Source organism: Sceloporus occidentalis, unplaced genomic scaffold, assembly GCF_023333645.1.
Source record: "Sceloporus occidentalis isolate IW3139 unplaced genomic scaffold, rSceOcc1.0.p SCAF_20, whole genome shotgun sequence".
Lineage (NCBI taxonomy): Eukaryota > Metazoa > Chordata > Lepidosauria > Squamata > Phrynosomatidae > Sceloporus > Sceloporus occidentalis.
In genome coordinates this window covers 13,939,518-13,951,752 of record NW_028317000.1, presented here as the reverse complement: position 1 = coordinate 13,951,752, position 12,235 = coordinate 13,939,518, and the positions used below count along the sequence as shown (strand labels likewise).

The 12,235-nt window shown below is 48.7% G+C and overlaps 1 protein-coding gene across 2 annotated transcripts in view; it reads right to left on the bottom strand.

Moving 5' to 3' along the window:
* The window catches only part of SPTBN2 (spectrin beta, non-erythrocytic 2), a 58,195-nt gene that overhangs the window by 13,967 nt on the left and 31,993 nt on the right, over positions 1–12,235 (bottom strand). For both annotated transcript variants that reach the window (XM_089482868.1, XM_089482869.1), the window contains 17 exons: positions 11,818–11,898; positions 11,494–11,609; positions 10,586–10,698; positions 9,757–9,944; positions 9,127–9,244; positions 8,765–8,923; positions 7,220–7,522; positions 6,654–6,807; positions 5,556–6,426; positions 5,177–5,314; positions 3,948–4,704; positions 3,392–3,594; positions 2,567–2,657; positions 1,440–1,586; positions 692–955; positions 323–547; positions 15–104 (listed from right to left, as the gene is read on the bottom strand). In XM_089482868.1, coding sequence (XP_089338994.1) covers positions 15–104; positions 323–547; positions 692–955; positions 1,440–1,586; positions 2,567–2,657; positions 3,392–3,594; positions 3,948–4,704; positions 5,177–5,314; positions 5,556–6,426; positions 6,654–6,807; positions 7,220–7,522; positions 8,765–8,923; positions 9,127–9,244; positions 9,757–9,944; positions 10,586–10,698; positions 11,494–11,609; positions 11,818–11,898 — 4,018 coding nt within the window. The remainder of the gene's footprint in view (positions 1–14; positions 105–322; positions 548–691; positions 956–1,439; positions 1,587–2,566; positions 2,658–3,391; positions 3,595–3,947; positions 4,705–5,176; positions 5,315–5,555; positions 6,427–6,653; positions 6,808–7,219; positions 7,523–8,764; positions 8,924–9,126; positions 9,245–9,756; positions 9,945–10,585; positions 10,699–11,493; positions 11,610–11,817; positions 11,899–12,235) is intronic.

The window sequence follows — 12,235 nt, the reverse complement described above, 5'->3', positions numbered from 1 at the left end:
CACTCAAGCTCTACCTGGTTTTTCTTGATCAGCAGCTGGACTGTGGGAAGATCTTTGCCATGATCAGTGGAGACAGCCATTGGCATCCGTTCCTTCACCCACAACTGCAGCAGACAAGGGAAAGAGAAAAGCTGAAAAACGTCTTTCTCCTCTTCAATAGACTTGCTTATTCAAGGGTTGGAGAAGTCTATGTGATGAACTACCATCAGAGTGAAAAGAACTATAGCGCAGGACGGCTCTGTCAGAATGAAGTGACTATTTGTGCAAGACGTACCCTTTCCAAAGGAACCACACACCCCTCCACATTCTTCCTGGCACTCACGATTTCGTCCTCTAGGTCGCGGTTGAACTGGTGCTCCTCTTTGGAGGCCAGCAGCTTTTCACAGCGCTCCCGCAAAGGTGCCCGTAGCTCCACAAACTTGTCCTCCACCGCCCGCAGTTTGTCATCCACCTCCACCGTGTTGGAGTCCTCCTGGGTGAGAGCCAAGGCCTGGGACTTCAGGCCTTCCACCTCCTTCTCCCGGACGTCCATCTGGTTCTCCAGCATCTGGGTGAGTGAAGAAAACCAAGGGAAGAAAAGAAGTGGAAATGGAGAAGGACCATAAGAAGGACCTAGTGGCTTAAACCCCTAGTGCTACTTCCAAGTAAAGAGGATCCGCTGAATCCAAAAGGTCTTCTCTTTGTTGCTCACCTGCTGCTTCTTGAGCAAAATGTTGACACTGGTCAAGTCCTTGCCATAGTCATCGGAGTGGAGCTGGGTCTGTAGGCCACTCAGCCAAGCCTCCAGGGCAGAACAGCTCTGCGTGAAGAGTTCGGCCCGGTTGGCATCAAAGAGGCACCGCGCTTTGCTCTGAGTGCTGGATTCTAGCTCTTCCCAGGACTTCTGCAGCCCTTCCAGCTTCTCTTGCACCACCGGTTCCAGCTCTGGCTTTTCGGCAACCAATTGCTCCCCTTCCTGCCAAAAACGGAAACATGGATGAAGAGTTAGAAAGATAGCATGGCACAGGTCAATGGTGGATGGCTTCTTAAGGTCGGGGCCACACCAGATTTTGATGGGATTGCTGACCCAAAAAAAACTGGCCAATCTGGTCCATATTAAACCTGGATGGCAAAGATAGTGACACCTTTGCTTTCCGATTGTTCAGTGTACACACAAAATTGCTTAAAATATTATATATACAATTACCTTCATGCTATGGGGTGTACACAGAACATAAATGAATTTCGATGTATAGATTTGGGTGCCATCCCAAAGATATACGGAAATATTCTCAAATCCCCCCTCCTCGCAAAAGTCCAAAATCCCAAACACCTCTGATCCCAAGCATTTTGGATAAGGGAGACTCAACCTGTTGGTTGTTTCAAGGCTTGATAAAAAGAAGAGGAAGAGTCACAGCAGAGGAGTGGGGAGTTAGAACCCTTCTTCAGATATGGCCCACCTTCTGGATCTTCTCCAGCCAGCCCTTGTTGGAAGCCAGCTCTGCCATAAAAGCCTGGTGTTTCTGCCACTTGGTGTGGAGGTTTCGTGCTTCGTCGTAGGACATGTCCTGAGCGGAGAGCATCTTCTCATTGATCCACAGGGTGAGCTGGGGGAGAGGCAAGGCAAGAGAGTTATTTAGGGGTCTCTAGGAATAGTCAGGAAGGAAGAGTTAGGAAGAGCTAGGAAGACTGTCGTACTTTGGTCACATCATGAAAAAGCACAACTCATCAGAAAAAATAATAAGGCTAAGAAACGTGAAGGGAAGTAGAAAGAGAAGAAGGCTGCATGCATGCTAGATGGATGGACTCTATTAAGGAGGTCATGGATATGAATTCACAGGAACTAAGAAGAGCAATGGAGGACAGGGAATCTTGAAGATGTCTCATCCATAGGGTTGCCATGGGTTGAGATCAACTCAATGGCGCTTAACAAGAACCATTAGAAATACCTAGAACTGGGATGGGGAGCCACTGCCTTCCAGGCCAGATGTGGCCTGCAAAGATTCCTCATCCAGCCCACAAACGTCTACTATTGTCTCTAATTAGAGACTGGGAGAAAAAATTAAGATGATCTAAAGCTATGAACACATTCAATTCCCTGTGCAGCTTGAAAGCTGTTTCAGTGGGGTTTACCCCTGCATAAACATGCATAGGAATGCATGATTATGTTTTTGTATGTTTGGTGGGAAAGTGTCTAAATGCCTCAGAGTTGCACCTGTCCCTTACTTACTTTGCGTTGACTTTCACCTTGCACCGTTAAGCTTTGGAATATAGTTTGGTCTTCCTTGAGCTGCTATTTATCCAGAGGATTCATATCCCCAGCCTTATGCTACAAAGCCTCCCAGTATGGCTTGCAAATTGTTAATTTGATATTACAATGCAAAAAAGACATAACACATAAGGAAAAGGATGGCAGTGGAGGATGGGAACAGGTCCAGCAGATGCTGGCTGCTCTTCTCTCCCTCGGAGGCCAAAGCAATGGCATTTGGTATGGAGGGAAGGCCTTTCACCAGACATGCCTGGGACCAAGGCATGATGGAGCTATGTCTGGATGCTCTTTTCTCCCTCTTCTTCCCTCTGGACTCACCTCTTGGCAATCTTGCAAGAAGTGCTGGAGTTCCTGATTGTCACGGAGCCGAGCCAGGAGGTCTTGGGCCGCATCCTGGTTTTTCCTGTGCCTACGGGGAGAGGAGAAACAGGCATAAGATATTCAAAAGGGACCACTTCATAGAAATCATCAGGAATCATCCTGAGCAGGAAGGAAAAGAACAGGGCATCTGTTCTTTCTTTCTTTCTTGGAGGATTTTCCCCCCGTGTATCCAACAGAAACCTTAATGAGGTTGTCTCCACATTGCAGAAATAAAGCAGTTTGATTCCACTTTAACAGCCATGGCTCCAAGCAATGGTTGTGTGAGATGTTTAGCCTTCTCTCACCACCAACTGCAAATCCCAGGATCCCACAGGATGGAACCATGACATTTTATTTATAACTATTTTTAAGACAAGGAAAATGCAGCATTCGAGTTACTGTTCACAATCGTTCTGTTATGTGAATTACACATCTTTTTGGTTTCATTCCTTGTTGTTTTAGTCCTTCCACCATCATTTTAGCTCCTGCTAATATTAAATTAAGTCAGTGTTGCCATCCTATGAAAGGTATTCTTTAGCAAATTACCGTCTCATGTAATATAAGTGGTTCTGCTTTTCTTCAGTAGAAGAACACTCTGGTTTCTCTTGAGATCGAAGCCATGACAGTTAAAGCAGCATTAGGCTGCATTAGGTCTGCAGTGTGGCAGCAGACTAAGATCTACCAGTAGACTGTCCTGCATTGCCTCCTCTAAGTGGCTAAACCCTTCTCCATTCGCAAGAACAGATTTCAATCAGGTCTGCTACAGTGAATGCTCTCACTCACCGACTGTCGATGGAATTGACCTTCTCCTGGATCTTGTCAGAATGGAGGCTGTCCTCCAAGATCAGCTTCCGCCCAGAGTCCACCAGCCCCTTGATCTTCTCCCCGTTGGCCTCCATGGTGGTCATGAAGTCCTCATGCTTTTTGATGGCAGCCTCGGCGGCTTGGAGGGAGCTGGGCATGCTGGTGTGAGTTAGCACATATTCCTGGAGACAAAAATGTGTTGAGAAAATGCAAGTTAGTCAACAGCGAGGGGACCTCCTTCAGGTAACAGATGCCGAGAAAGGAGGAGAAGATGGAAACTCTTCTTCCTCTCTATCAGCTCTCTCTTATCAATTTTCTGGCCATTCATGTTTCATCTCACTTGGAGGACCAGGGTTCAACACATTTAACATTTAGTCTAGAAGCAGAAAGGTATCCGCTATCCAAGACATGAAAACCATTAGCTGCCACTATGGAGAACATTAAAACAAGGGACAATTTTCAATTATGTGTTGATTCCCCCCCCCCCCCATTGAAACTCTCTGGACAATGTAAAAAGCTGACACTTCTGCCATACCTGGTTGCTGAGCACCCCTTCCACCTGCTTGGTGTCCCTCAGGAAGATCTGGAAGCTGTAAGCCTGCGACAGCAACTGGTGGCGGTTCTCCCACATTTGGCCAAGTTCGTTCCAGCCGGTGTCAAGGGCTTGGAGACGTTGTTGCAGAAACATATGCTGGGCATCCGTGTGGCCTTGCGTCACCTCCTCCCCCATGGCCCTCAGGCGCCGGTAGTCGCCCTTGTAGTGTTCCACTTCATTCCGGATGGTCTCATGCTGGCTCAAGAGGCGCTCGGCTTCCGCCAGAGTAGCTGGCACATCTTCCGAGGCAATGGCGGTCTGGGTGCGCAAGAGCCAGGCTTGGAAGTCATCCAGGTCGCGCAGGAAGCCCTGGAGTTTGCTGGCTTCTCCCAGGGACTCTTCCCGGTGCCGCATGGTCTCCTTCAACTCATCCCAGGTCCCGTCGATTTCAGACAAGCGGTCCAAAATGGCGGTGGCCTGCTCAGGGTGGTGTTCCGCCAGACGGGCTGCTTCCTCCCGCAGGTCCTGCACTTTGCCCTGGATGGCCTCCAGGTCCCGCTCCATGCCAGCCAGCTTCCGCTGCAATGCCATCACTCCGGCCAAATCATTGCCCAAGCCTTGGGTGGACTCGATCACTTTGGTTTTCTCCCGCATCCAAGCCTTGGTCTCATTGCACTCCAGGTAATAGTTCTGGATGCTGAGTGCGGACGTCAAGGCCTCTTTCTTCCGGCTGGCCAGGGCTTGGAACTGCTGCCACCTGAGAGTAGAAAAATCATCCGTCTTTCTTTTCATTGCCCTCTCAGTATCCCACCCAGCATCCCATCTCAGTTGTGTGTCATGTACTGCAAGACTTTCTCTTTTCCTTCCCACATGGAAAAGAGTGCATTGCATAATGTATATATAGAGCATTTCCTAAGGTACACAAGCTTAATGTATCTTCCTCACTGACTAATGTGTGCTGGTGTGGTGTATTTTCCAAAAACTCCATTCTTTTTAACAATGCATGCTTTCCCCAAATATATACATAATCATGGGGAAAGTGCAGCCTGGAGGCAGCATGGGAACCAAGCCCTACTTTTATGTCCCTCAAATAATAATATGAGTATGAATATAGATAGCAATTAATATAGGGAGTTTTCACATTTACCCTGTAGACATGCTAAAGTACTCATACTGGCCAATCCCGTATTCCATTCTGTCACCCCCAAAAGGCATCTCTGGGCACCCACCTGGTATTGAGCTGCTCTTGAGTAGTCTGAATGCTGTTCTTGTTCCTGTGGTCGGTGCCCAAAAGCTGGCTTGCAATCTCATTTACGGCTGCAATGCGAGAGGCCAAGTTATTCATCTCCGGCTCCAGTGTGTCAAACCTAGGATAACAAGAATCAAAAGACCGGATCAGAGAGACATGCTGTATATGTTCCTGACACTGTTTGGGAAAGTGACCAGTAGGAATGCCAGCTGGGGGATTCTGGGAGCTGTCATCCAATGTTTCTATGTTCTGGCTCTGACCATTTAGCAACACCAAAAAACCATAACATCATAAGCATCGTTCACACAAGGGCTAGATAGATCACTCCTTCCAGCTCTATGCTGGGTCAGTCCACTCACCTCTGCTGAACCACTTCGAGGTCTTCCAGCTTCTCCGGAACATCCATGGTTTCGATCCAGTACTCCCTCTCGCCGATCCAGAGCCCACAAGCATCGGCCTCGCTGAACATCTTGTAGAGATTGAGGGCATCCTGCAATGCCTGCTTGCGATGCTCTGCCAGCGTCACTAACTCCTCGTAATGCTGCTCCAGTGCAGGTAGGCGCCCGTCTACCTCAGGAGAGCGGGCAAAAGTAGGTGGCAAGCTTTGGGCTTGCTCATGCAAGGCGTCCAGGGTAGGCCGGTGGTTGTGAATCTCCTCCTCCACCTCCTTGTGCTTCTTCACCAGGCTCTGGGTAGAATATTCGTCATGGCCAACGTCGGAGCTGGATACTAAGCGAAGGGCGTCCAGCAACCAGGCCTCCATGTCGTTGGCATCAGCCTGGAACTGGTAGAAGCTGGAAGCCTGGAGGAGACGCTGCTCTCGTTCGCTCGAAAGCGCTTCCAGCTGCTCCCATTGCTCCTCAATTTCCCGTATCCGTTCAGCCACCTCGGTGGCCCCAAAGTGGCCCTCGGCAACCAGCTGGCGTCCTTCGGAGATACTCTGCTGCAATGGACCGGCACGGCCACTCATTTCATCGCGGAAGGCATTGTGCTTGCTGGTGAGGCGGAGGGCACTGGTCAAGTCCTTGCCAAAGTCGTCCGATGAAAGGATTTGGCTCTGCTCCCGGATCCAGGCCTCCTCCTCCCCCATGTCCCAGAAAAACTTCCAGAGGCGGCGTGACTCCTCCAGTTTGGCCCGCCGCTGGGCTGCCAGGGCCACTAGCTCCCGATAGCACCGGTCCAAGGTGGATAGACGCTCTTGGACAAGGTGAGGGTCGCAGGGCTTGTATCCTGCAGGAGACAAATGCAACATTAGGATTTTAAACTAAATCCACACCAGACCTAATTCTTCTACTCTCAGTGTTCCTGACCTGCTCTCAATGCTCTCAACTGGAGTTAGGAGACCAGGTTTGGAAGCAGGGGAACAAAGTGGATTCCATAGTTTCAGATCATGGCATCTCCCACTCAGCTCTCCCCAGCAAGCTCTCTCTTGAAACCCAGCAGAGAAAGGCCATCACCTTCTCCAGAAGCAGCAAAGCGCTGAGCAGCTGAACTGATGGCTTTCACTCGTTCGGCCTGGACAGCAATGTCGGCCTCCACCAGAGAATGGATCTGCAGCAGGTCCTCCACGCCATGCAAATGTTTTCCAAAGTCCTGAGACTGGAGTCGGCCCTGTGAGGAGACATAGCAGACATTGGCAGAACTGTTGTCCAGTCAACCACCCCACTCAGTTATTCTCAACATTTCAGCACTGTCCCCATTAATAAAAGCATTGTTCGCACCTGTGTTTAGGGCAGAGGTGGGGATTGTGTCATCTCTGGGGTACATGTGTTCCCCAAAGGACATCAGTTCTGTCCTCAGACTTGCCTCAATCCCCCCCAAACATTTGTTTCGTCTGGGGGCTTTGTGGGGGCTGTTCAGGGACTTCAGGTATTGCACCAGGGAAGTCCTGATGACTTGTGGGATGCACTTTGCAAACCACTGCATCAGCAATTGCTTTTAAAAGGAGCATTCAGAGCTCTGGGTAGGGCATACTACTTTGGAAGTACCATGCACAACCTTCTCCTTCCCTGCTCCCCGCTACCTTCATCTCCTCCAGCCAATCCATGAGGTAGGCCAAGTCCTGGAACATCTTTTGCAGCTCAAAATGGAGCATCAGGCGCTCGCGGCGGGCCGCCACCAGCTCCCGCAGGTAGTCCCAAAGCCTCGCCACATTGTTCTTGCGCGCCAGCACCCGCTTGATGTCATGATAGCCCTCCGTCTCCAGCTCAGCCGCCACTGCGTTCACAGCGGCCACGCGCTCGCTGTAGGCTACGATGTCCGTCTCGATGGCTTCGTGCTTTCGTACTGCTGCCTCCACCGCCGAAATATCTGCCCCAAAATTATCCTAGAAGTTCATACATACATTTATTAGTACTGCATCATCCAAGATCCACAAAACAGTGATACCTTTCTTGGGCCAACCAAAATGCACATTAAAAAGTGTTGCAAGCTTTCAAAGCCTCTCATAGATGAGACAGTAGCAAAGTTCACTGTAGCTTCTGGACTTCAGGTGCATTCAGATGGGAAGCTGAAAACGATAGGCTTTTTCACACCACAAAATGGTAGTGATATGATTCTACTTTAACTGCTGAGGTTGCCTTCTAGGGAATCCTGGAGACTGTTGGTTGGTAAGGCAATAGAGCTCTCTGGGCAAGAATTTGAAATACTCCTCCCTAAACTGCAAATTGCAGAATTACACAGGATGGAACCATAGCAGTTGTAGTGGAATTATAATGCTACAATTCTGTAGTGTGAAAAAGTTGTGTATGGTGGGTTTATCATCACAACACTCCACAGATCTTTCCAACTGGGAAAGGCTCATAGTTCTGCCCGTCAAAAGACACTGCTTTCTTTCTCTCTTCCATGGAGAGATGGTAAGGAAAAAAGAAGAAGAAGAAGAAAGCAGCAGAGAAGTGCAAAGGCTTGCAAATGCAAAACCTTGTCACCTGAAATCCCTGTAAAATTCCATGGCGGCTGCATGATAAACCACCTCATCCATAAAAACCCAGGCGGTTTTGCTTTTGGGAGCTGCTCATTGTTGGTGGTTATCCCATGACAAAAGTGGGACTTTGGAGACAAAAGACTGGATTTCCCGCTAGACTAATTTTTTTATAGAGCTGTTGACCTTCCTGGTTCACAGGAGATCCAGACAATGCTGTTTTCCTTCACCTATACCACTCCCTTGGTTTCAATGTCACTTTTTCTTTTCTCAAAGCATCTCAGTTCGTATCAGAGGAACACTGCTCTCATCCAGAGGCATAGTCCCTGCAGAATTTGGAAGTAGGGAAATGTTTGCATGGTGCACCGAAGCCCATTTTTGGCATGAAGCACAGGACAAGAGGGTCCCTCCATTTTGCCATTCCACACAAAGAAGTGAAGTTCAGCACCCATGAGGGCAGCATGGGTATATTTTAAGTGGACATGCCATGCAGGATACCCTGCTAAAATAGAGAGGAATGGCCAGGGGAGTGACACTACTGTCCCACCGCATCCACCGCCTGAGTTGGTTGATTTTCTCTGCCCAATGATAGGGCCGGCCTTGCAGTGCAGACATGCCCATGCATCTTGCTCTCCATGGAATACAAACCTGGGAAACAAGGCGTTGGTTCTCGCTCAGCCAGGTCTCCCTCATAGCCGCTTTTCGGTCAAACCGGGCTGCCAGTTGCTCCAGCTTCTCCTGCCGAATCAACTCATTGCGCAGGGCCAGCTCTCGCTCATGCTCTGCTTTCTCCAGACGCTCCCAGCCCTGGGAAGAAGGGATAAAACCATGGAGCTACTACTTCCCACTAAAGACCAGTGTCTGACAGGAGATATGGTGGGCAAGCCATGGACAATCCCACTGAGAAGGCAAGTTTCTGCACCTCCTTGCCTATCTCTAATTTGGTTCTAGGGGAGCTTCCCACAGCCCTGAATCCTTGCATCTTCCATCACCCACGCATGCTGCCTCACCTTGTTGATGTCAGAGATCAGCCTTCCTTCTCGCGGTGTGTAAACCTTCTGGTTATTTGCTCGCATCTTACTCTGGATAGTGAACAGCAGAACTTCAAGATTCCCTTTCTCTGTGAACCTGGGAATGAGGCAGTGGAGAAAAGAAAACACAAAAGAAAAAAGAAAAGAAAAGAATGATGAGGTGGAAAAATCCCACAAGCATCGCTCCCTCCACTCCATGCCTGGCAGTAAAAAGGTAATCATTGCAAAGTAAATAACTAAGAATTTGCTGCCCTTTCACCATATTCCCAAATGTGGATGCTGATTCTTCCTACTAGTAAGACTGGCTCTGTTGGTCCAAAGTCACCCTGAGACTTTCAGGACCCAGGAGAAGATGAAAACTTGGATTGTCCAAACCAGCAAGCTGAGCACTGGCTTTCCCTGGCTACAGGGCCATCCAAAGATTCAAGGGAGACAGACCCACTTTCTTCCAAAACCCAGCACAGCATCTTAGAGCTGAAGGGACCCCAAAGGCCAGCTAGTCCAACCCTCTGCCATACAGGAATCCACAGTTAAACTACTCCCCAAAGATGCCCATACAACTTCAGTCTCCCTCTTCACTCAGAGCCAAGTTTTGAATCTTGGACTTACTTGGGGGGTTTCTCCACAGTGCGGTAGGTATTGAAAGCCTGCAGTTGGTTCTGCACCCCGCTAAGGCAGTTGGCCAGCTTGCGGTCATTCAGGGTCAAGATGGTCTGCTCGATCCACTGGAGCAGGTCAGAGGCAAGGGTTTCATACTTCTCTATCAGCTTGTCTGCTTCAATAGCATGGTCCAGCACCTGGGGAAAGGGTGAACCGGTCATTTCAAGGCTGTTTATGAATGCAAGGAAAGGGGGTGACTACCTTGTGCCAAGCTCATGTGATTGACGCTGGGTGCCAGGTTTCTAATCTCAGAGGGTGGCATCAGGAGACACAATGGGGACACATGTGTAGACAGCAAAGGGAATAGCTAATAGAGGAATCCAGGATCAAAATACTCCAGGAGCAGCTTAAACTATTCTGGATGGTATAGCTGAACCCAAAGACATGGGAGAATCCATCTTTCCCTTTGCCAACTGCTTGGCACAAGCCATTTTGTCTAGTTAGTTTAGAACCTAGAACACTTCACTAAGAATTGCTAACTTCTTTTTTAATGCCCTGGACACCTTGAGATTGCAGGTTGCTCCAGAAGAATAAGAATAAAAACCTCTTCCAGTCTGCCTTTCCTCCTTTGCACCTGAAAAATAACCTTTTTGAATTACAACTCTCAGGATCACCCAGATAGTATGTCCACTGTTGCGGCTGGGGAATTCAGGGAGATGTAGTCCAAACTGCCAGTTTTCTCCTCTGTCTGCGTTCCCAAGATAGCCACTACCATTTGGATTAGTTCTTCTCCTTTGCCACATCTCCCTGAGCACCACCCCAGTTGTTCTTGGTATACCTTCCCAATCCGTTTCCCTTCCACGGCTAAGGCTTTCATCTTGGAGAAGTAGTGGTAGTAGGTGGCCACGTAGGTGATGATGGACTTCTCGTCTGGCTGGTCCACGTTCACGTCTAGGGGAAATGTGGAAGAACAATGAAGAAGTGAGATGAACAGGGCAATACAGGAGATTTAATGCCTGGTTTGGCAGGTGGGCATTTTGATGGTCACCCAACCCATGCGCTTGGTTAGCCCTGCTGACCTGTCTAATCTAACAGCCTGTTTCCTATAGTGGCCACCCAATGCCACAAGCAGCAATGGCTTAGTGGTCAAGTACATTCAGACAGGGTTGGGAAAGCATCCATTCCCAGAGTATCCTGGTCCTGCAGCAGTTGTGGTGCCAGGCAACACAGCATGGCATATGTGCCAACAGCATATGTTAGTTGTGGGATCCTGAATGGCAGAGGGTTGGATTATATGGCCTTTGGGGTCCCTTCCAACTTTATGGTTCTATGTTGGCCCTGGCTTTTGGAAGAGAGAGCGTTTGACGTCACTCCAGAGTGTTCCTGATTTTCCTGGAAAATCCAGTGCAAAAAATACATCTTTTTAATCCGGTTTAAAGGAGGGCTGGGTGGATTTGATGCAGAACTGGCACTCAAACCAGGGCTTTGATCCTGCATTGTGAAGACAGGGTGCTGTGAGGATGGGGGGATAGGTTCCTTTTGCCCATGCAGACATGTCCTGAGTCTCTGAGGAATTATTTCCAGCCAATATAAAATACTACTGAGCTCGATAGTTCTGCGTTGTTTTTTTTAACCTGAGCTTAGAAAAGTTATATTTTTGGCCCACAACTCCCAGTATCCCTGGCTACTGGTCATGTTAGTTGGAAGAGCAGGACGAATGTGTAGATGGCCGCCCAGGGAACCCACCTTCTGGGTCCAAGAGCTTGGTCAGGCCCAGCTCCTTTTCGGCAACATTGAAGGCATTCTGGAGGTTGTAGTGTGCGTTGCATTTCTTCAAGGTGTCGATGTCTATCAAGTCCGGCCTGTTGAGAAAACCGAGTATATATTTTTAAAAAGTCTTTTGGTTTGAACCAGGGTTTACGTACATTGTTTTAATATTACCAACCTTCCTGGCAACCACATTGGCTGGCATTCACTTCTAATATGAAGGGATGCCCCATGCCATTTGGCTATTCTCAGGGCACTGAATCCAGAGTCTAAACACAACCATCCCATGCCACCCGCACTGACCTGTGTTTGTGGACGATGGCATTGAAAGCTAGACCGTCCCTCCAGCTGGTGGTGAAGTTGTGTACATTCACATTTGGATACCTGAAAACACACAAGAGATACGGAGAAGAGGGATCAGGAGAGATCATGTTCCTGTTTATTCATTCCGTTTCAAGATCTGACCCATCCCTGAAGCTCAAGGCAGGAAACTTTGAATAAAAGCGAGCAAACCCTATCTGAATCAGTACTTTACAGCCACCGAATGACACCTTTATGTTGCGTGTTTAAAAAGCACCAACAAAGAAACCTCTCCAAACAGGAGGGTGCTGCAATAACCCTCGAAAAATGTTGCAGGACATTTTGCACAGCTTCTGAGCATGTACAGAATGCCTCTGTACGGTTACTTTGACCACTCTTTCCCCACCATTTCCGACTCCTC